This window comes from Liolophura sinensis, chromosome 12 (genome assembly GCF_032854445.1).
Source record: "Liolophura sinensis isolate JHLJ2023 chromosome 12, CUHK_Ljap_v2, whole genome shotgun sequence".
NCBI lineage: Eukaryota > Metazoa > Mollusca > Polyplacophora > Chitonida > Chitonidae > Liolophura > Liolophura sinensis.
Window position 1 is genome coordinate 11,962,329 of NC_088306.1, and position 25,065 is coordinate 11,987,393.

General features: G+C 40.1%; 1 protein-coding gene across 1 annotated transcript; it reads left to right on the top strand.

Annotated features, from left to right (window-relative positions):
- The first annotated feature begins 635 nt into the window (after nucleotides 1-635).
- Nucleotides 636-19,928, top strand: LOC135479265 (uncharacterized). Its single transcript, XM_064759080.1, has 13 exons — nucleotides 636-763; nucleotides 1,446-1,551; nucleotides 2,165-2,255; nucleotides 3,276-3,421; nucleotides 4,044-4,182; nucleotides 4,846-5,079; nucleotides 6,350-6,544; nucleotides 7,360-7,458; nucleotides 8,145-8,258; nucleotides 11,990-12,106; nucleotides 14,021-14,134; nucleotides 14,619-14,717; nucleotides 19,203-19,928. The coding sequence occupies exons 1-13, from the start codon at nucleotides 649-651 to the stop codon at nucleotides 19,398-19,400; spliced, it is 1,767 nt and encodes a 588-aa protein (XP_064615150.1). The 5' UTR covers nucleotides 636-648; the 3' UTR covers nucleotides 19,401-19,928.
- Nucleotides 19,929-25,065: the final 5,137 nt, after the last annotated feature.

A 25,065-nucleotide genomic window follows, 5' to 3' on the forward strand; every position in this document is an offset into this window, starting at 1 on the left:
AAGTTCAATACATTCATAGCCTTGTATAGTTTTTAATTTAAAGGAGAAGAAAACTTAAAAACATGACACTATGGGCCGAGAAGAGCACATTTTTTTCTATCTGGTTTTGCCTGCTGCATAATTTTGCGAGTTTTCCTCGCCATACACGTAAAGCCGGAAAACGGCAAAGCTGGCATAAATCGCTGACTCCATCGCGTCCTCCATCTTTAACACCCTGTAATTTATCGTGGGGGTGTGTTGCCTCTCAGCCATTGAGAGTCGTTAAAACTGTCGACTTGTGTGTGTAAACTCGGAACCTACGTCCAACATTCCGGTTTCCTGATCGTCGAGCTGTACTGTTCGCTACCATCTGGGATGAAGAGTTCTACCGGAAGTGTATGAACTGCACTTCGGCGGTTTCTGATGGCAATTCTCCTCCTAAAACAGAAGACTTCAGGACTAGTTCTTAGGAAAAATGGAGTCGCCCACAGTGGATTTTGGTACTGACTTCATTTATAATTTATCAACTTGAGGTATATATTAGAATTTGTTTCATTGCATGCACCTGCGAGGAACAGCATACTGTACTCTTTTCATGGTATTTGATTGATGTTTAAATTTCTTCTCCTTTAATATGTAATAATTTGTTCTCTCTCAGAGATTGTCAGCATGGGGTCTCTCTCGTTCCCAGAAGACGATGGTGGCTTTGGGCGCCAGAATTCTCTACTGATAGATAGGGCAGTGGAGGCTGACCAACAAGACCCAAGTTTTGAAGACATTAAAGGTTAGTTATTAGTTAGTTAGAGATTTAACACATATAGTTTTAATATATCAGGACTAGAAAATTGATGCATATACAGTTTGAAGTCCACTAAGCGGCCCCACCGTCTGGAAGGGTGGGGAGGGGCTGGACATGGTTAACTAGTTAACATGTTTGTTTGCTTTCTTGTCACTGGGAATCGGAAGTTGTTGCTTCAGTTCCACCTTTGAACAGGAAATACCCATGATTTGCCTGCCCCCTCTGCTGTCAAGGCTTTGATGGCAATAAGCTGGTGACAGCTAGCACTTAAATTGCTGTTCATGTTGTCTTATATGAAGTTTGTTGGAAGTTACTTGTCTGTGATCAATATGGCATACATCTGTATTTCACATGTGGAAAGTTCATATTTGTGTTGTTTTTAGGATTTCGTAAATTATAACTGTTTCCATGGTTACCTACTGTGTAAGATGTGTACAAAACCAGGATATTTGGAACCATAGTGGTGGTTATTTTACTTACACTTGTCAAATTCACAGGGTAGGCTATATGTAAATATTGTCACACACCTGATCGTGCTCATTTAGAAAATTCCAATATTTTCATTGTCGCCATAGCAACATACCTAGAAGAGGGTTTAGCAACATACCTAGTAGAGGAGTTCTGCATTGTCTTGAGTCATATTGTTTGTTTCTATTGTTGTAATGAGGAATCACAAAGACCCATTGGCTTTCTTCTGAAACACGAACAAAGTGCTTTAATAAAAGATGTCGAAAGAAATTCAGCTTTTTAGATAGACCTCATCACTGCCGAAGGTGAGTTTTCTCCTCTTTACTTTAATATGTCATTAAATTGGTTATTTCCCAGTAAATGATATGTAAGGTTTATCAGGGGCACTTCGCTTCACCCAAAATGCTGATTGCCATTGTATTAGTAAAACAGATCTTATATATCCACAGTTAGTATGTTAATCCATCAGACGTGCGTTGTGTTAATTGATGACGATGATGTGGCCAACTGCTTTCAGATACTATATGTTGTAAGTGGGAAGGTCTGCCAGCAACCTGTGGATGGGCGTGGGTTTCCCCCGGGGTGTGCCCGGTTTCCACCCACCATAATGCTGGCCGTCGTCGTATAAGTGAAATATTCTTGAGTAGGACGTAAAACACCAATCAAATAAGTAAATAAATCAGATACTATATGAATGCTAACTAACAGACAGTTGAAGTAGTGCGTGGGAAGATCTGCAGTAGCCTGTGGATAGTCGTGGGTTTCGCCCGGGCTCTTCTTGATTTCCTTGCACCATAATACTGGACGCCGTATTATAAATGAAATATTCTAGAGTATGTCGTTAAACATCAATCCAATAAATAAATATCATTTTAGTGTTTTGTTTTTGTAATTTTAGTACTTGTTTTATGATTTTAGATGTGGTGAAGTGTTTTGCCTGTCCTGTGTACAGTTCAAGAGGAAGCTGAACAAGCTTGCTAAGCCAGATCCTGATGGTAAAGAACACAGGGTAAGAATTAGGCTTCTGTCTTGGTTTTATGTGAGGTAAACTTGTGATCTATGACACAAGTAATGTCAGAAGTTAACATAAACGTTCAAACACTATTACGTTTCTCATTTTGCTTGATTCTGACAGTTCTATAAATCTTAGTAAAATGTAATAGGATCGTTTGAAAAGGAGGGGAATAAAGATGTTGTGAGCATAAGTAAAGTAAAATTCTGTAATATATACTTGTGATATTCCCACGCCATATGATTTTCAATGTTTACACACCTGTGTCCTGACTTGCATCACCACACTCAACCTTGGACTACTCCATTTCAAGTGGGGGTGTAAGGGTTTAACACTGCCATGGCGTTTATTTGGTGTGTAACGCGATACTGCTGAACCTAGTTTTGTACAGATTCAAATACAGAGAATGCACGGCATTCGGGGGTCATGTATTTTAGACCAATCAGCAGCAAATTTAGACCATAGCAGTTGAGCTAGTTATGTCACAGCTGCGTATGTATGAAATCATGTCTTATTGTTGCATGATAGGGAAATGTCAAAGTTTATTGTACATGTACCATGACGTCATACTGCTGCACTCAGATCAGAATGTCTTCAACAAATGTCATGGCGTCTAGTTGGGTATATAAAAAATATAAAATGTAAAAACAAAAGCTATATTTATAAACTGTGAAAAAAATTGTTTAATCACTAAAGGAAATTCCAACAATTCACCTTTATACAAATCATAAAAGCAAATCTAACAAGTAAAGTAACTCAAATTCTTTTATTTATGAATTTGCACAATAACACAATGGTCATATTAATTACCATAAATTACAAAATTCACATTTACAAAAACTTCAGTACTTTATGTATTGAGCTGAAGTTTTGTCTTCTTGTGTCTCCTACAGACAGCCTTTGATACCAAAATCGAAGTTTCATCCTCCGTTTTGGGACATTGTTATATTTGACTTTACTTGTCAATGAACTGTTGTATGTAATTACATGGCTGTTCATGTTATTGGTGGAGGACAGGTTTGCCAGGCATGTTTTGACCAGGGTCCTCAGGAGCTTGGCGCTACCAGGAATCATCTGAGAGAGTTCCATCAGCTAAAACAGGCGTCTGAGGCTTACAAACAGGCAAAGACCCTGGGGCAGAGGCGCCGAGGCTGGAGAAACAGGTATCAATGTACTGGTCTGTAGATGTGAATACATATAAGGCACCTCTGTGGTGAATGTGCGAGCGTAACAGATTGACTCGGGGGCCTCTCACCAATGTCGTCACTGTGAGTTCAAATCCAGCTCATGCTGACTATGTCTACTTTGGAAGTTCTGCCAGCAATCTGCAGATGGTGAATGGGTTTCTAGTGGGCTCTACCTGATTTCCTCCTACCTTAATGCTGGCCGCTGTAGTACAGGTGAAGTACATGTTGGTGTTTTACGCCACACTCAAGGATATCATCATTCAGATAGAGAAAGAGTTACAATGTCTGTACAGGATAAGAGTGTGAAGAATTCTGTATATTGCATCGTCCATATGGGCAGATAGAATTAGCTTTTATAATTAAAAAACTGTTCCAATGCGGTCGCTGTGAATTCAAGTCCAGCTCATGCTGGTTTCCTCTCGGGCAGTAAGTGGGAAGGTCCCTCAGCAACCTGCGGATGGTTGTGGGTTTCCCCCGGGCAGTGCCCGGTTTCCTCCCACCATAATGCTAGCTGCCATCGTATAAGTGAAATATTCTTAAGTACGGCGTAAAACACCAATCAAATAAATAAATAAAGAACTGTGTTTGATTATCTCAGGTTTGATTTGGATGCAGAATGTGGACGGTTACTGAAGGGTTTTGAGGAGGAACTGAAGCGTTCTGACATCTCAAAGGGTTTGATGGATATGAAGAAAATGGTTGTAGTTCCTAATTGGCAGAGAGGAGCCAACTGGCTGGTAATGTTTACTTTCACTTTCACTTCTCTAGCTGGTGGACTGGTAACTTCTACTGTCACCTTCCTGGCCAGCTAGATGGTAATGTCCTCTCTCACTTCCTTCTTTCCAGTCTTCTTTTCAATTCACCTTTCTGGTCAACCGGCTGGAATTAATGTCTACTTTCTGTTTTTCAGTCAATTGGCTTTTCACATCTTCTTTCACTTTTCTAGCCAAGTAGGTAGTAAATAATGTCTACTTGCATTTTTTTTCTCACCAACTAGTCACTTTCACATTCATTTTTACCAACTGGCAGTTCATGTCTGCTTTCACTTTCCAGGTGTGGCTGAACTTTTCATTCTAAATCTAGTGTGCACTGATGTTTATACCATTACCTATTTTCTTACAAGATCCCTTTGTAATTTTTCTTCTGTTAATATGAACATGTGTCATTCAGGACTAACAATTTGGTGAAGGCCTAAATGTTCTTGATCTTGCCTTCACTCTCCACTTGCAAACCTTTGTATGAATTGCTACGCAGATTCGTACAGTTTGCACAGCATTTTTTTCCTTTATGCCTCAATAAACCTAAAAAATATTACAGTCAATCCTTAAATAGATGTAAGTGAGGAATGTATGTCATTATGCCATTGTTTTTTATTTTCTCTATTTTTTTTGTTTTCTCAGCAAGAGGACATGTTTACCAGCTGTCAGTCATGCAATACCCCGTTTAATCTGCTACTGAACAAAAAGCGTCGCTGTCGTGTGTGCGCCATATCTGTCTGCGGTAACTGTTCCTCGCAAAAACTCATCCTGTATGTTCCTGATGCTGAAGAGGCTGGAGAGAGGAGATCGAGGTCTTCCCTGTTCACAGTGTCTCAGGAGCTGGAACCCAGGCTGGCTGTTATTGAGATAGTCGGAGTAAGGATTCATCCCGTTCTCCTCTCCTTCGCTGAAAAAAGATCTACATCAGTTTGACACAGCTACCAACAACACATGAATAACATCAGATCTTTTTACCCCAATTCAGTATGCACATTTTGAGATAGGATGTTTCAGCTGCAGATTAATGTCGTGATCTTTGCTTTGTGCCACAGTGGGATCAATCTGTCCATTTTAACTCGGGCTGGTATACTGAATATAAAATATTAATTAAACAGAGATTGATTAATTTTCAGGGTTGTGTCAGATATTGAAACAATAATGATTTATTTGATTTATTTATTTGATTGGTGTTTTACGCTGTACTCAAGAATATTTCGCTCATGCAATGGTGGTCATTATTATGGTGGGAGGAAACACAGCCCGGGGGAAACACACGACCATCCACAGGTTTCTGGTAAACCTTCCCATGTGTGCCGCTACATTAAACCAGCATGAGCTGGACTTGAACTCACAGGGACCGCATTGGTGAGAGGCTCATTGGTCATTGCATCACGCTAATGTGCTAACCACTGCGGCCACAGAGGCCTCTGCAATAATAATGATATTTTTCTGGTAGTTTTAACGTACAAGACACAAAAACTGCCATGTTAATATATATGTATGTAGCCCTACCACGTAATATTAAAGCTGTGACGTCATTTTGTCACAGCTCTGTTGTCATAATGAGGTATTTCAAAAAACCTCAAAAATCCTTGCAAACTAAGTTGAAATTTATTGACCTTGTGTTCACCTAAGGCAAATATTTGTACCAGATGTTAGTGTGCCCTTGTAAATATTCACAGCGGGGCTCTACCAATCATAGTTTGTCAATGGGTGTTGTAATGACCATAGCATGACCCGTTTTTGCAACAAGCTGTTGTGTGTTAGATCCTCTCTTTTCGCGAACATATTTTTTGTGAATGACATTTCAGATTTTCAGTCAAACAAGCATCTCCTGAGTGTATTGGTATTGGATATTAAAACGTCTAAATATGAATTTGTGATGTTTTGCTGACAGTTTCTTTGAATTGAAAATGTGTAGTATAGCAAGATAGAGAAGCAGCCTCTCCCCGCAATAAATAGTGACATTGCATGATTAAGGGAGACAATCAAGGAACATTTATTGGTACTGGTGTGGGCTCGTAGGTGTTGTATTGTTTAATATGTTGATCATTCATGCTCCATACAATTTACATCCTGTGATATAAATGTTTGAATGTGGGGAAGTTCACCAACACTTGATTATAACCTGTTGTTTTCTGTCCAGTGTCCAGACAAGGAGCCCGAGATCTGTCTCTACCTGAGAGTGTGTGACAGGTGTTTAGAGGCCCTGACAGAAATCCAGGTGCGCGATCACCACACCTGTCGCAGCGTCTCTGAGGACGACTTTTTGCCCAGATTGAACAGCGTGTGGGAAGACTTGAACCAGACTCGACAGAACATTGATGACCATTTAGAGCAGGTCTGCTCTTGTTAACTAACTAATTAACTAACCCCTGTTAAGAGGCTGGACCTAATTTGTACCTGTGGCTAATTTTGCATGTACATGTGGTTACATCTGGACACAGGTTCATTTCACACTAATTGATTGTCTTCCACTGATAATATGTACGCATGTACGATTCGGGTTGAACGCCTTACTTAACAATTTTTCAGTCATATGACCACGAGGAGTCATGAGGTGCATGTACATATACTGTGCCTCTCTTGTGGCAGGGCGAGTCCATGCCACCAAAGCATGGCTGCCACATTATACTGACATATGGCCAAACAGTCCTGTTTCCATGCTCTAATGCCTCAGTACTGAGACAACAAGTACCATTTTTAAAATCTTTGATATGACCCGACCCGGGTTTGATCCTGGGTCTCCTTTCTTTGAGACAAACGCTCTAACCATTAGGCCACTGGAGCATTCTCCACTGATAATGAAAAGAGTTTTTAAATACTGAGAACAGGGATTGTATGTACATGTAGTATTGTGATGGACAGAAAATATAATAATAATAATAATGTAATATAAGTGTAACATATGTTACATCTGTATTACATTGTTATTATTATTATTATTACCCATGAATGTGTGCTATGGAAAGATTTAAATTATTATAAAACATTACATTGTATTTTCATTCTCATTTTTTTGGGATCACATTATGGACTTCAGTTTACAATTTTCTTAGATTACGTCAAGTAGTCCCTCAATAAAGCAAAAATTTGCTTATGCACTGGGAACATTCCATTCTGTTATACTGCTTTTCATTTCTGGTGTATTGTCAGTACTGTGCTACCATAGACTCCCTGGAAAACAACTTTGCTGGCAATGCTAATCGCGGGGTTAAGAGTAAGGACAACATGAGATTGCTGGCAAAGGCACAGGTGAGTGTTCAAACCCAGGTGAGGTTTTTCTGATGGAGTGTTTTCTGACGGAGATTTCATGATTCATCCGGTGCTTTATTTATTTTTTTATTTGATTGGTGTGTTACGCCGTACTCAAGAATATTTCACTTATACGACAGCGGCCAGCATTATGGTGGGAGGAAACCGGGCAGAGCTTGGGGGAAACCCACGACCATCCACAGGTTGCTGGCAGACCTTCCCACTTACGGCTGGAGAGGAAGCCAGTATGAGCTGGGCCTGAACTCACAGCGACCGCATTGGTGAGAGAGTCCTGGGTCATTACGCTGTGCTAGCGCGCTAACCAACTGAGCCACGGAGGCCCCTCCGGTGCTTTATAATCTTGTCGTATGTTTAAGTCTGATTCAGCCAAACTGTAGCCAGATCTCATGTGCACAGAAATTCAGGCTTTCAGCTTTGCATGAAAAAGTTACCAAAATTCTGAAGAAATGATAACTAAACATTAGACATTGCTCCACCACCCACTGCCAACATTCATGAATATTATCTTATAACCCTGATTTGTTTTGTTATTGTAATGTTATTGAAAACGTTCAATGTGATTGAAAAGAAGTTGAAAAGAGTCTTTCCAGTGATGCTGTTGTATAGTGCAAAGAATCGGAATTTGTAATGGAACATTCATTTTGAATTCCTTGTTTTACTTGCAGACTGACCTTTCAGATTTTTTCACATCATACATCATGAAAGTTCAACATCTGAAGAAGTTAAAACAAGCTCCTAACTCTCCTGCCCAGGCAAAACTCTTGCAAAATTTCACAAAGGTAAGAAATAATGTTGCTTTCGTGTCTATTAACGAGATGGGCAACTCTTCCATCCAATAACACCTACCGTATTTCCGCAGCCTTTTTGCAAGCAGCGGGCAGTAAACATTCAAACAAGTTGGGGTCGAATCTGTGGCATGCAGATTGTGAGATTTGGGTTATCATGTTTGCGTAAGACTGACACCGCGCACTTAAGGAGGTCTGACATGTGTAACGTTCATACTCAGAAACTGTGTACAACAACAACACTGTCGGTCAGTCAGCCTTGCAGAGTCGTGTGTTTGTGACTTTATGTTTGGAAGTAGTGTATCTTCTCAATAATTACAGACACTCGATAACTGAGCCACCCTGAATGCAAGTCATGCGAGTATGGCAAGGGAGGGGTGGGGTGGGTGTGGGGGTGGCCTATAACGTGACCTATATGCCCAGTCTTTCCAGAGAGTTAATACAATTAAGGCAACTCGCTATATTGTCTCAGTACAGAAGCTAGTCAACGAGTTTTAAAAAGCAGGCCTTCTGGAACCTGTGCTTTGTAGTTATACTGGTATTCGCTGTGTATCGGACATTCAAGGAAACAAGGACGTTAACCTCGTGAAAATATATCGCCATTCTCCATCTCAAAACATCCACGATGTCGTGTTCGCGGTTTTGTAAAATAACATTAAGCCAATAGTAAAGCCTTTTATTATACTGGCTATAACACGAATTTATATTGTGAAATATTGTCTGCGAGTCAATAAACCCCAATGTGAATGAGAAGGCAACTTGTAATTCACAGTATCCACGTTACATGCGGCGTGCTACAGTTTCATCACAGGTATTTCCTGGTCACCGCCCATTGCCTAGTAGCCCTTTCTGACATAACAAGGAGTTTCTGGTGTAGGCTTGGTAATACCCTCAAGGGATTTCCAGTCCACCTGTTGCTATATCTGAGCGTCTTTTCTGTGCAGGGGTGACTCTTTGTCCAGTCATCCCTCCACTCTTGATAAAAAACCATGTAATTCTGGCAATCTCGGCTGGCTTATGCACTACTGTTATGTGTCTTTTTCACACTCTGTTGTGGTTGTTGCTGACATTTCGCCTGGTACTCAGATTCTGACAATCCTCTGGTAGCCATATTGTACGGTGTGTGTGAAATTCGCTGGCAGCTGTGGGAAAGGTCATGACAGCCATTATTGCACAAAGTGTTCCGGAATAAATCATCTGTCATGGTTTGGACTGAAAATATCGAGGGAGCTACTTCAGGGGACTGTTGAATAGGGAAAATTGCCATGGGTGGTCGACAATCTGTATAATCGAAGAGATGTGATTCAGACTATCACATATTGTTGAAAATTATATTGTATGTTCAAGAGGGTGAGAGTGCACGTTTGGAAGGGTGAGGATAGATAACTCCATGTATGTAGAGTAACACACCTAGCTGAGTGTTGTATACAACACTCAGCTAGGTGTGTTACTATTTAAGTAACTCAACAGGGGGAGGGTGAGAGTGCACGTTTGGAAGGGTGAGGATAGATAACTCCATGTATGTAGAGTAACACACCTAGCTGAGTGTTGTATACAGTACAGGGGAGGGTGAGAGTGCATGTTTGGAAGGGTGAGGATAGATAACTCCATGTATTTAGAGTAACACACCTAGCTAGGTGTTGTATACAGTACAGGGGAGGGTGAGAGTGCACGTTTGGAAGGGTGAGGATAGATAACTCCATGTATGTAGAGTAACACACCTAGCTAGGTGTTGTATACAGTACAGGGGAGGGTGAGAGTGCGTGTGTGGTAGGGTGAGGATAGATAACTCCATGTATGTAGAGTAACACACCTAGCTGAGTGTTGTATACAGTATAGGGGAGGGTGAGTGTGTATGGGGTAGGCTTTCATTCCAAATTTGAATACAGCACCAATATGCTGACTTTCATTCCAAATTTGAATACAGCACCATAATATGCTGGCTTTCATTCCAAATTTGAATACAGCACCATAATATGCTGGCTTTCATTCCAAATTTGAATACAGCACCAATATGCTGACTTTCATTCCAAATTTGAATACAGCACCATAATATACTGGCTTTCATTCCAAATTTGAATACAGCACCAATATGCTGACTTTCATTCCAAATTTGAATACAGCACCATAATATGCTGGCTTTCATTCCAAATTTGAATACAGCACCAATATGCTGACTTTCATTCCAAATTTGAATACAGCACCATAATATACTGGCTTTCATTCCAAATTTGAATACAGCACCAATATACTGACTTTCATTCCAAATTTGAATACAGCACCATAATATACTGGCTTTCATTCCAAATTTGAAGACAGCACCATAATATGCTGGCTTTCATTCCAAATTTGAATACAGCACCAATATGCTGACTTTCATTCCAAATTTGAATACAGCACCATAATATACTGGCTTTCATTCCAAATTTGAATACAGCACCAATATGCTGACTTTCATTCCAAATTTGAATACAGCACCATAATATGCTGGCTTTCATTCCAAATTTGAATACAGCCACCAATATGCTGACTTTCATTCCAAATTTGAATACAGCACCATAATATACTGGCTTTCATTCCAAATTTGAATACAGCACCAATATACTGACTTTCATTCCAAATTTGAATACAGCACCATAATATACTGGCTTTCATTCCAAATTTGAATACAGCACCAATATGCTGACTTTTCATTCCAAATTTGAATACAGCACCAATATGCTGACTTTCATTCCAAATTTGAATACAGCACCATAATATACTGGCTTTCATTCCAAATTTGAATACAGCACCAATATACTGACTTTCATTCCAATTTGAATACAGCACCATAATATACTGGCTTTCATTCCAAATTTGAATACAGCACCAATATGCTGACTTTCATTCCAAATTTGAATACAGCACCAATATGCTGGCTTTCATTCCAAATTTGAATACAGCACCATAATATGCTGGCTTTCATTCCAAATTTGAATACAGCACCAATATGCTGACTTTCATTCCAAATTTGAATACAGCACCAGTATGCTGACTTTCATTCCAAATTTGAATACAGCACCATAATATGCTGGCTTTCATTCCAAATTTGAATACAGCACCAATATGCTGACTTTCATTCCAAATTTGAATACAGCACCAATATGCTGACTTTCATTCCAAATTTGAATACAGCACCATAATATGCTGGCTTTCATTCCAAATTTGAAGACAGCACCATAATATGCTGGCTTTCATTCCAAATTTGAATACAGCACCAATATGCTGACTTTCATTCCAAATTTGAATACAGCACCAATATGCTGGCTTTCTTTCCAAATTTGAATACAGCACCATAATATGCTGGCTTTCATTCCAAATTTGAATACAGCACCATTATGCTGACTTTCAGAACAATTTTAAGTGCAGTTTCTTATGTTATGGCTGTCAAACAAAGATCCAAATGCCACATAATAGCAGTGTGGTTTTTATGTGATTTATTTATTTGATTGGTGTTTTAAGCCGTACTCAAGAATGTTTCACCTGTACGGCGGCCAAGCTTTGTGTTGTGTGAAACCCGGTCAGAGCCGAGGGAAACACACGACCATCCACAGGTTGCTGGCATACCTTCCCACGTAGGGGATTCATGTGAATGAATGTGTATGACATAATGGTAATCATTATTATATTATTATGATTTTATGTAGTTGTATTCTGGCATTCAAATGTGACACTCTGCTTTTCAGGCCAAATGTGAATATTACATTGAGAACATGTACACTTTCCGAAGCATGAGAAACAAATTGGCTGATGTCTCTCCACCAGAAACCTTGGAACTCATCCAAAAAATAGTGGACAAAGATGTAAGTTGTCTCTTTTGGAAATACTTCTAACATTGTTTTTGATTTTGTGATATACCTTTTATTTGACTGCCATCTGATTATGCAGTGTACAGAAAAACCTTGACATTTTGCCAATTCCAGTCAAATTTTCTGTCTTTGACAAAGCTCTGAAAATTAATTTGACTTCTTATAAATCATTAAGAATTATAATGGTATAACCAAGACAAAAACAAAATTGAAAGAAGTGTTGTTTACAAAATTTTGTGTAAGTTCATTAAGGGCTAAGAGTCAACCAGAACTACTTGTAGACACAAACTTGGTGTATTTTCAGTCTTTGTTATAGGAGGAATCAAAGATCAGTGAATGACTTTTTGTACATTTTTGGGGGGTCTGAATATAAGAGTACGCTGAGTGGTGTGAGGTCGGGTGGATAGCGAGGTTCAAAATGGACTCTGCCAGTGACACAACACTTGCATATATATGTCTTTTGATGTGTCTCTCTTGTCATGACATACGGGATGGCCAGTAACAACTGGTCTTTTGAAAACACACCTTGACATATCAGGTGCAAAATCCTTGTATTATGTACTTCCTAGAACGTGCATGTTGATTTATTTATTGATTGGATTGGTGTTTTACGCCGTACTCAAAAATATTTCACATATACAATGGTGGCCAACATCATGGTGGGAGGAAACTGGGCAGAGCCCTGGGGAAACCATGACCATTTGCAGGTTGCTGCCAGACCTTCCCACAATGTGTGCCTTAACCAGCACATCGATATATCTATTATATGTAGAAACTTGTACTTTGATTCATATGACAGGCCTATATTGATTTATTTGAAAGGGGTTTAAGTGAAATTTTTCAAGTACTGCATAAAGCACCAAACAAGTAAATAAATATATATATATATATTTGACAGGGGTATAAATTTGCACTCAAGAGTACTTTACTTACTCAAATGTGTTCAGGTTTATGAGTGAAAAAAAATTAGACAAAGCCAAAAGGGAACATTGACCCTTTTTTACTTGAACCCACAGCTGAATTAGTTTACAACTTTACAGCTCTGTGTATATGGAAGCCAGAGTACATGATTTTCAAGTTATGAATCTGAGACTAGGGCAGCCTTGTCAAGTAACGACAGGCACAATATGTGGACTCTCACCTGACACAGTGATGTTTATAAAGCTAATTTATATACCAAAGGTGTTTAACATACATGTATTCATGAATTATTCACTTGCACAGCCATTTTATCTACTGAGGACACTAGGGTGTTCAGATTAAACCCCTGATCTCGGGATCACAAAACGATCTTAAAGTTTTGTCAGAATTTCAGTAATTAAAATTAATTGGTATGTTCCTTTTTGATATTGTAGTGTAAATTTGTTTTACAATAACGTACCCAGAATTTATGTTTTGAAGTAATAGTTTGACTTTGTTCTGTGTTGAAATAATAATTTTAAAGTGATCTGAAATTTTGACTTTGAGTCTAAAATCGCTTCATGATCTCAGGACCTAATAACTTGTGGCATGTCTGGCAAATTGCTTGTGAACTTTCATGTGTGACATACTTCTATGCCATAGTGGTGGAATGTAAGCAAATTTATTTGATTGGTGTTTTACGCCGTACTCAAGAATATTTCACTTATACAACGGCGGCCAGCATTATGGTGGGAGGAAACTGGGCAGAGCCCGGGGGAAACCCACGACCATCCGCAGGTTGCTGGCAGACCTTCCCACTTCCGGAGCGGAAGCCAGCATGAGCTGGACTTGAACTCACAGCGACCGCATTGGTGAGAGGCTTCTGGGTCATTATGCTGCGCTAGCGCTAACCGACTGAGCCGCAGAGGCCCCTAGATATAGTTTTACAGCTCTGTTACTGAAGGGCGTGTCCAAGTTGCTGCATGACTGGTGCTGTTGCTGTTTCAGGCTATTGTCAGCAGCCATTTGTACATCAAGCAGCTTGTGTTTGAAGTGATCCACCTCACAGACAAGCACAAAGTCCTACCTGAGCTGGCCCCCATCTTGATCAGTGTGGAGGAGGTGGGTTACCTTGATCTGAAACACAAATTTTAAAAATGCGTTTTTTTTCTTGTTTTTTTTTTTGATAGTAGTGTACTTGATTGAATATTTGTATATTTTATATTGTAAGGAAATAGATAAGATATTTCAGCCAGATATAATCTGGCTGATGCATGGGATGTACATGTATATGTAAATATGATGAATAAATTTATAGCATTAAGTGAGCTTGCGGTATTAATTCATGAACACTGTTCAACTCACCTCATGAACATGGCAGAAATATTACCAGTGCGGTGTTCAACCTCAGTCATTGGATCATTCCCAGCTCACAAACACATACATTCAGCTTGTCATTAGCTTGACTTGACCTATGAAATGCTCTTTTTTTTCTTAGGTGTTTTTTTGTTTCTTAGGTGTTTTTTTGTTTCTTAGGTGTTTTTTGTTTTTTTGATTCTTAGGTAATTTTTGTTTCTTAGGTGTTTTTTTGTTTCTTGGATTGTAGAAGGTTGAAAAAGACGCTGAACAATGCCTGAAATTTCAAGGGGAAGACTGGGAAGAGCATCGTCAGCTAGTTCAGCAACTTCTGCAGGTTCAGATCAAGGTAGCCATCATCAGCTAGTTCAGCAACTTCTCCAGGTTTAGATCCAGGCAGTCATCGTTAGCTAGTTCAGCAACATCTGCAGGTTGAGATCAAGGTTGTCATTGTCAGCTGGTTCAGCAACTTCTGCAGGTTCAGATCAAGGCAGTCATTGTCAGCTGGTTCAGCAACTTCTGCAGGTTCAGATCAAGGTAGTCATCATCAGCTGGTTCAGCAACTTGTCCAGGTTCAGATCAAGGTAGTCATTGTCAGTTGGTTCAGCAACTTCTGCAGGTTCAGATCAAGGTAGTAATTGTCAGCTGGTTCAGCAACTTCTGCAGGTTCAGATCAAGGCAGTCATTGTCAGCTAGTTCAGCAACTTCTGCAGGTTCAGATCAAGGCAGTCATTGTCAGCTGGTTCAGCAACTTCTCCAGGTTCAGATCAAGGTAGTCATCATCAGCTGGTTTAGCAACTTCTCAGATTCAGATCAAGGTAGTCATTGTCAGCTGGTTCAGCAACTTCTGCAGGTTCAGATCAAGGTAGTCATCGTCAGCTAGTTCAGCAACTTTTCCAGGTTCAGATCAGGGTAGTCATCATCAGCTGGTTCAGCAACTTCTCCAGGTTCAGATTCAGGTAGTCATCATCAGCTGGTTCAGCAACTTCTCCAGGTTCAGATCAAGGCAGTCATTGTCAGCTGGTTCAGCAACTTCTGCAGGTTCAGATCAAGGTAGTCATCGTCAGCTAGTTCAGCAACTTCTCCAGGTTCAGATCCAGGTAGTCATCATCAGCTGGTTCAGCAACTTCTCCAGGTTCAGATCAAGGTAGTCATCGTCAGCTGGTTCAGCAACTTCTCCAGATTCAGATCAAGGTAGTCATTGTCAGCTGGTTCAGCAACTTCTGCAGGTTCAGATCAAGGTAGTCATCGTCAGCTAGTTCAGCAACTTCTCCAAGTTCAGATCAAGGTAGTCATCATCAGCTAGTTCAGCAACTTCTCCAGATTCAGGTCAAGGTAGTAATTGTCAGCTGGTTCAGCAACTTCTGCAGGTTCAGATAAAGGCAGTCATTGTCAGCTGGTTCAGCAACTTCTGCAGGTTCAGATCAAGGCAGTCATTGTCAGCTGGTTCAGCAACTTCTGCAGGTTCAGATCAAGGTAGTCATCATCAGCTAGTTCAGCAACTTCTGCAGGTTCAGATCAAGGTAGTCATCATCAGTTGGTTCAGCAACTTCTCAGATTCAGATCAAGGTAGTCATCGTCAGCTAGTTCAGCAACTTCTCCAGGTTCAGATCAAGGCAGTCATCATCAGCTAGTTCAGCAACATCTGCAGGTTCAGATCAAGGCAGTCATCATCAGCTGGTTCAGCAACTTCTGCAGGTTTAGATCAAGGCAGTCATCGTCAGCTAGTTCAGCAACTTCTGCAGGTTCAGATCAAGGTAGTCATTGTCAGCTGGTTCAGCAACTTGTCCAGGTTCAGATCAAGGTAGTCATTGTCAGTTAGTTCAGCAACTTGTCCAGGTTCAGATCAAGGTAGTCATCGTGAGCTAGTTCAGCAACTTCTCCAGGTTCAGATCAAGGTAGTCATCATCAGCTGGTTTAGCAACTTCTGCAGGTTCAGATCAAGGCAGTCATCGTCAGCTAGTTCAGCAACTTCTGCAGGTTCAGATCAAGGCAGTCATCATCATCTAGTTCAGCAACTTGTCCAGGTTCAGATCAAGGTAGTCATCGTCAGCTAGTTCAGCAACTTCTGCAGGCTCAGATCAAGGTAGTCATCGTCAGCTAGTTCAGCACCTTCTGCAGGTTCAGATCAAGGTAGTCATCATCAGCTGGTTCAGCAACTTCTCCAGATTCAGATCAAGGTAGTCATCATCATCTAGTTAAGCAACTTATCCAGGTTCAGATCAAGGCAGTCATCATCAGCTAGTTCAGCAACTTTTCCAAGTTCAGATCAAGGTAGTCATCATCAGCTAGTTCAGCAACTTCTCCAAGTTCAGATCAAGGTAGTCATCGTCAGCTAGTTCAGCAACTTCTCCAAGTTCAGATCAAGGTAGTCATCATCAGCTAGTTCAGCAACTTCTGCAGGTTCAGATCAAGGCAGTCATCGTCAGCTGGTTCAGCAACTTTTCCAGGTTCAGACCAAGGTAGTCATCATCAGCTGGTTCAGCAACTTGTCCAGGTTCAGATCAAGGTAGTCATCGTCAGTTAGTTCAGCAACTTCTCCAGGTTCAGATCAAGGTACTCATCGTCAGCTAGTTCAGCAACTTCTGCAGGTTCAGATCAAGGTAGTCATCATCAGCTGGTTCAGCAACTTCTCCAGGTTCAGATCAATGTAGTCATCGTCAGCTAGTTCAGCAACTTCTGCAGGTTCAGATCAAGGCAGTCATCATCAGCTGGTTCAGCAACTTGTCCAGGTTCAGATCAAGGTAGTCATCGTCAGCTGTTCAGCAACTTTTCCAAGTTCAGATCAAGGTAGTCCTCATCAGCTAGTTCAGCAACTTCTCCAGGTTCAGATCAAGGTAGTCATCGTCAGCTAGTTCAGCAACTTCTGCAGGTTCAGATCAAGGTAGTCATCGTTAGCTAGTTCAGCAATTTCTCCAGGTTCAGATCAAGGTAGTCATCGTCAGTTAGTTCAGCAACTTCTCCAGGTTCAGATCAAGGCAGTCATCGTCAGCTAGTTCAGCAACTTCTGCAGGTTGAGATCAAGGTAGTCATCATCAGCTGGTTCAGCAACTTGTCCAGGTTCAGATCAAGGTAGTCATCGTCAGCTAGTTCAGCAACTTCTGTAGGTTCAGATCAAGGCAGTCATCATCATCTAGTTAAGCAACTTATCCAGGTTCAGATCAAGGCAGTCATCATCAGCTAGTTCAGCAACTTTTCCAAGTTCAGATCAAGGTAGTCATCATCAGCTAGTTCAGCAACTTCTCCAGGTTCAGATCAAGGTAGTCATCGTCAGCTAGTTCAGCAACTTCTGCAGGTTCAGATCAAGGTAGTCATCGTTAGCTAGTTCAGCAATTTCTCCAGGTTCAGATCAAGGTAGTCATCGTCAGTTAGTTCAGCAACTTCTCCAGGTTCAGATCAAGGCAGTCATCGTCAGCTAGTTCAGCAACTTCTGCAGGTTGAGATCAAGGTAGTCATCATCAGCTGGTTCAGCAACTTGTCCAGGTTCAGATCAAGGTAGTCATCGTCAGCTAGTTCAGCAACTTCTGTAGGTTCAGATCAAGGCAGTCATCATCATCTAGTTAAGCAACTTATCCAGGTTCAGATCAAGGCAGTCATCATCAGCTAGTTCAGCAACTTTTCCAAGTTCAGATCAAGGTAGTCATCATCAGCTAGTTCAGCAACTTCTCCAGGTTCAGATCAAGGTAGTCATCGTCAGCTAGTTCAGCAACTTCTGCAGGCTCAGATCAAGGTAATCATCATCAGCTAGTTCAGCAACTTTTCCAGGTTCAGATCAGGGTAGTCATCATCAGCTAGTTCAGCAACTTCTGCAGGCTCAGATCAAGGTAGTCATCGTCAGCTAGTTCAGCAACATCTGCAGGTTCAGATCAAAGCAGTCATCGTCAGCTGGTTCAGCAACTTCTGCAGGCTCAGATCAAGGTAGTCATCGTCAGCTGGTTCAGCAACTTCTCCAGGTTCAGATCAAGGCAGTCATCGTCAGCTGGTTCAGCAACTTCTCCAGGTTCAGATCAAGGCAGTCATCGTCAGCTGGTTCAGCAACTTCTCCAGGTTCAGATCAAGGTAGTCATTGTCAGCTAGTTCAGCAACTTCTGCAGGTTCAGATCAAGGCAGTCATCGTTAGCTAGTTCAGCAACTTCTCCAGGTTTAGATCCAGGTAGCCATCGTTAGCTAATTCAGCAACTTTTGCAGGTTCAGATCAAGGTAGCCATGAGATTGTGCTAGGCCGAGGTAACAGTAAGTGGTTGCTCATGGGGAGGTTTGGACAGTATACAGTTCGTGAACTTGTCTTGTGTGACGAAGACTGCCCAGGAAACAGAACGCAAAGTTGGAGGGGAAGGGCGAGGGATGGGTGGGTGAGGAGTACATGTGTCTAACTATCAAATTAGGCAAGGGTGCGGGGCCACCTTATAAACGGTGTCTATTGGGATAAAAAAGATCATTGGCAGATGCACAATGACCCAGGAGTCTCTCACCAGTGCAGTTGCTGTGAGTTCAAGTCCAGCTCATGCTGGCTTGCTTTCCAGCAGTGTGAGAAGGTCTGCCAGCAGATGGTCGTGGATTTCCCCCGGGCTGTCATCGGTTTCCTCATACCATAATGGTGACTGCCGTTGTATAAGTTAAATATTCTTGAGTACAGCATAAAACACCAACCAAATAAATAAATAAATCCTTGGCAGATAAAAACATCTTACATTTTTTATACCTAGCACTTTACTAGGTACAGCTGTACTGGTTTGGCTTCCCAGGCCAAGTCTCCTCCATTCATATAAAGATTGGATGTTTGCCAAAACACAATGCCGGTAAAATAAATGTTGATTAATTTGCTTACCTACAGAATCACAAACTGATTCGTCCTTCTCAGCGACTGTCCAGAAGGCTAGGATCTTCCCACATACGTGACATCACTAAGCAAAGGTCACATGAGGTCATAGAAAACATCCGGCTGCAGCTTCAGCTCAAGTCTGCACACAGCAGTTTCCAGAAGAGTCTAGAAGTCTTGCAGAAGTGTCGAGGTGCCATTAAAGACATGTGACGTTTGTGAAATATGTATATTATAACAACATGATGTTGCTTTTTTCAAGATTTGGTCAATTCTACAAATATTTGCTTGAAATTTTTGAAAACATTCCCTTGGTAAAAAAAGGTAAGATTCATGTTCTTTGATGTATTATTGCACCAAGGTCACTTGGATCATACCACTTTATGCAGGGGGTCAGGCACTTATCTGCAGGCTTGTGTTCTGGCAAAAAGAAAGGTTGACCCTCCTGCAGTTGTAAAAATGTCTATCATTCTCAAGGTTGTATGGTTCAAACTGCAACAACGGCCGCTCCCTACCACTGCAGTAAGGTTGTGGCACCTGGAACATTGTCACATTTTGTTGATTATGGTATTTTAAAATCAAAGTCATTTTTGAAGTCAATTTCAAAATGAGACCGCGACACCATATTGATTTGGCTACAGTTTTGCAAGACGCTTATTGTACAGTGTGGGAATGGTCTCATAATGAGACCACAACTCCATACTGATTTGTCTAAGATTTTGCAAGATGCTTAGTGTACAGTATGAGAATGGTGTCCTAATTAGACCACAACACCATACTGATTTGTCTACAGTTTTGCAAGACACTTATTGTACAGTATGAGAATGGTGTCCTAATGAGACCGCAACACCATACAGATTTGTCTACAGTTTTGCAAGACACTTATTGTACAGTATGAGAATGGTGTCCTAATGAGACCACAACACCATACAGATTTGTCTACAGTTTTGCAAGACACTTATTGTATAGTATGGAAATGGTCTCCTAATGAGACCACAACGCCATACAGATTTGTCTACAGTTTTGCAAGACACTTATTGTACAGTATGAGAATGGTGTCCTAATGAGACCACAACACCATACAGATTAGTCTACAGTTTTGTAAGACACTTATTGTATAGTATGGAAATGGTCTCCTAATGAGACCACAACACCACAACACCATACAGATTTGTCTACAGTTTTGCAAGACACTTATTGTACAGTATGAGAATGGTGTCCTAATGAGACCACACCACCATACTGATTTGACTAGGTTTTGCAAGACACTTATTGTATAGTGTGGGAATGGTCTCCTAATGAGACTACAACACCTTACTGATTTGGCTATGGTTTTGCAAGACGCTTATTGTATAGTATGGGGATGGTCTCCTAATGAGACCACAACACCATACTGATTTGACTAGGTTTTGCAAGACGTTTATTGTATAGTATGGGGATGGTCTCCTAATGAGACCACACCACCATACTGATTTGACTAGGTTTTGCAAGACACTTATTGTACAGTATGGGAATGGTCTCCTAATGAGACCACACCACCATACTGATTTGACTAGGTTTTGCAAGAGGGTTATTGTGTAGTATGGGAAACCTGATGCTGTCATGATGTCATGTATGTCTTATGTTTCTCTGTAGAAGAATATTTTTGATGTTATTTACATTAATAATTTTGTACCATCAAGCAAAGATACAGCAATCAAACAAGATTTTTATGTTATGAGCCCACTGACTGATCAAGATTTCACTATATTCTTTACTGTTTTTCAATAAAAGAAGAGAACAGTACTATATATGTATTTTTCTTCCTGTTGGTCAGCATATAAGGCAATGTTCTCTCTCTCTCTAACATCGGTTTTCAGATTTTCTCGATTGTGCAAAGTTCAAGAGGGAAAGCAGGCTTTGTTAGATGTTTGTTAGACTTTGTTTATTGATGAGTATCAACTCGGCCTGAATGGCAGCAATCCACCATAGGTCTCGACCTTTTTAACCACACTTGTGCATAAATTAACCACACGTTATTGTACTGGCACATCAGTTAAAGGAGAAGAAAATTTAAATATCAATCAAATACCATTGGAAAGAGTATGCATTTCCTCGCAGGTGCATGTTATAAAAAAATTCTAATATATACCTCAAGTTGATAAATTATAAATAAAGTCAGCGCCAACATCCGCTGTGGGTGACTCCATTTTGCCTAAGAACTAGTCCTGAAGGCTTCTGTGTTAGGAGGAGAATTGCCGTTGGTAACTGTCGATGTGCAGTTCGTACATTTCTGGTAGAACTCTCTTTTCCCAGAAGGTAGCGAACAGTACTGTTCGTTTTCTGCTTGACGATCGGGAAACTGGAATGTTGGACAAAGGTTCCGAGTTTATACGAACAAGCCAGCAGTTTTAACGACTCTCATTGGCTGGGAGGCAACACACCCCAAGCATAAATTACAGGGTGTTCAAGATGAAGGACGCAATGAACTCAGTGATTTATGCCAGTTTTGCCATTTTCAGGCTTTACGTGTATGGCGAGGAAAAATTATGCAGCAGGCACCACCAGATAGAAAAAAATGTTCTCTTTCCAGCCTATCGTGTCTGTTTTTAAGTTTTCTTCTTCTTTCGGAATGCTGTGGTTAATCTACCAAAGGAACTATATTATTGTCATGAAATTAGTGTTATTACCATCCTTGTTGATCTGTCACTGTATAGCTAGCTGTTCACAAAGCTGTGGTATGTCCTTACTTGTCCTTGTCCTTGTCCTTCTAAATGGCCATTTATTCCCTGGAAACATATATAATGCTTGACGAACTGTTATACTCCATTTGTCCAAGACGTTTGAAACTGCAATGCAATACAAAGATTGTAGAAGGTTTAAAAAGGCTCATTTCAAGGAATGTGTTTCATATAAATGTGGTGCTAAGATATAATTGAACTTCCTCTAGGTCTTTAGGCTATCTTTAATTATTGATAGATCCATGTAGGCGAAAAGATAAAGTACATTGTATGTACACAAAGGTGGAAATCTTTTTACACAAAGCTGATTTAATATGCTGAGTGAAGTGCTAAAAATAGTTTAAAAGCAAGATTTTTGTAGGCCTACCCTAAATGACCTAAAAATTCAACCACAGATTAAGAGCATTTTTGGAGGCAAATAAATGTCATGAGATATTATTTCTGGTGCTAAAATTTACATTCTTACCTTCCAAGCATCTATCAAAGCACCTTTCTCAAATCAGTAGAACTCCTAGAATATGGGATAATGAGGTTTCTACTTCGCTTTACATCTTTGTCTAGTTTGCCTTGTTTTTTTTTACCAGGCCTACAGTTTTTTTGCTTTCCGCGAGTATATTGCATAGTTGATTGTGTTGTGTCTATACAGCTGTCATGTGTTTTGATGATGAATATTTTTGTATGATTGTTTTAGTTTGAATACATGAAATTTATTTTAAATTTTTTAAACTGAATAATGTAACAAATTTTGCTGGCATTAAATTGTTGGTGAAAATATATTTTAACAATAGTAATATTTGTGCCAAACATAGTTTGAATCTGTTTACACCCCTACTGTGTTGTGTGTTATTGGAAATGTCAGACCAAATGAAAACAAGAATTAACTGCTTTTAAAACAAGTCTTGGTTAAAAGAAGAAGCAGCTTGAATTATTTTATTGAAAAGATATCCACATGCAAACTCAGATGCGTACAATTCAAATGTTGAATTTATTAGTTTGTTGTGATAATCACATATAATGTTGAACTGTATGCATTGTCAGCTGCATTATAAATGTTACATCAAACTGTGCCCTGGAGACAGAATTTGTATATGCCCTCAGTCTGACTCATCTGTGTGTGGCATTTTGTTGAACGAGGTCTTTTAATTGTAAACGATTCTCAGTTTCTGTAAAATTATGTAAGATTGATACAAAATCAGGGATTAATATACTCATTTAATAAGCTTGTATGTACTTTATCAGTTTGTATGGAGAGTCCATATTACATGATTTTGATATGATTTATGTCAAGAAAGTTTTATATTCATTATATTCTTTTTACTTACCCTGAACAAAAAACATTTGTACAAAGCCCAACATATATCTAATAATCTCAGGTGTAATTTAGACCTGTTGCATTGAACAAAATAACATGTTTTTGAACAAGGTTTGAAGTGCTTTATAAATTATATATACCTGTATATATGTATTGCGAGAGTATATATCTTAATGAACCAGTTGGCAAATATAATTTAGAAATTGTGATACTTTTTGGTCAAAGATGCTTACATCTTGAAAAATCAGATTTATTTTATATCCCAGAGACATGTTTAAAGTGAAATTTTATGTTATTTGAAATAAAACGTACATGTTTCACGTAAAAAACAGGACTTGAGTAACTTCTCTAATTGTGGGATAGGGATAGATCGGCACCCGCCAGAATTAGCAGTTCTTGGCCGTATCACAAGTATTTGACATTTTATTTTAATGCACCTATATGTATTGGACACTGCTGTCACAATGATCTTTGACCTCATGACGTCGTTGTGACGTCATAAGAACTGTTCTACTGGGTTACTATGATACTTGATTAATTATTAATTAAATCTAAAAGCACAGGCCATAAACATCCACGAAATGTAATATATTTTCAATTTTGGTCTAAAAACTTTGTTTTAGACCGAAAAAAATCTCTGTTCACCATTAAAGGATGCAAAATCTTGTGCCACTAAACGATTTCTGTGAAAAATGTATTGTTTAAATTTATGTATATCAGTTAAATGTACATGTCTTTAATTAGCTGTTCATGGGTATATAACCATTGATATTTAGGAAAAAAAGCTCTAGACGGGGATGTGAGGATTGTTGTACATGGTATAGTTTATTCATAAATTTATCCGCCACATGAAGAAGCAAGACCGAGATAAGTTGAACCTAGGGGTAAGATGAACCGGGATACAAAAAAGGTTAGTGAGGGGCGGTGTAGAAAAGGTCTATGGACGATAATTGGACACAAATGGCTACCACATCATGGATCAGCTTGGAGAAGAAAAGAGAGATAATGTAATGTCATAGCATCATCTCACCATTTCTTTGTATGGACCATATCAAGCCCCACATACTTCGGAAATGATTACTTTTGTATGAACGATACATGCAGTACAGGCTGAAAAATCATTCTCGTGCACTTTGTGGCAAATTGTGCATGTCCCATAAAATTTCAGGTTTCACTGGTGCAAAAACTCTCGCGTGTACGTGTTTTTTCGATAAGGTCGTGATAACGAGGTGTGGATGAGATCGCATGGGGAAAATGGTCAGTGTTAAGACATCAGTGTGGCTTTACTTACTATTAATACGCTTAAATCGTGTTTGTTCTGATCTGGGAAAGGCCACGTGAACTTATATGTAAGGCCACTGCCAGATGTCGATCAACTAGACGGCTAGAAAGTCGGCCAATACTTAAAAATAATCAATTTTGTTACCAGCTCGCTCGGCGCTTACGCGGGGAAGATGTGTTAAGATTGACCCGGTCTCGGTGTTATGTGCGGCGCTTGCACAAAGAGCTTGTATGGCCCGCAATTACGACGTAATTACGACAGCAACCATTAATGATGCCGGTAACGATAAATAAGATGGCCCTTGTACAGATAGATCCCGAACGTAACCAAGGTGTCACGCCTGGTGTCTAGGAGAACCCGGGCGGTACCAGGTTTTCACGTCTAGTGTTTGGCAGAGACCGGACGTCACCAAGGTGCCGCGCTTGGTGTCTGACTGAGCCCGGACGTAACGAGGGTGTCGCGCCTGGTGTCTGGCAGAGCCCATAAGCAAGGTGCGGAACTTGTTGGCTGGCAGAGCCTGGACTTAACCAAAGTGACGGATATGGTGGCTGGAAGAGTTCGGAC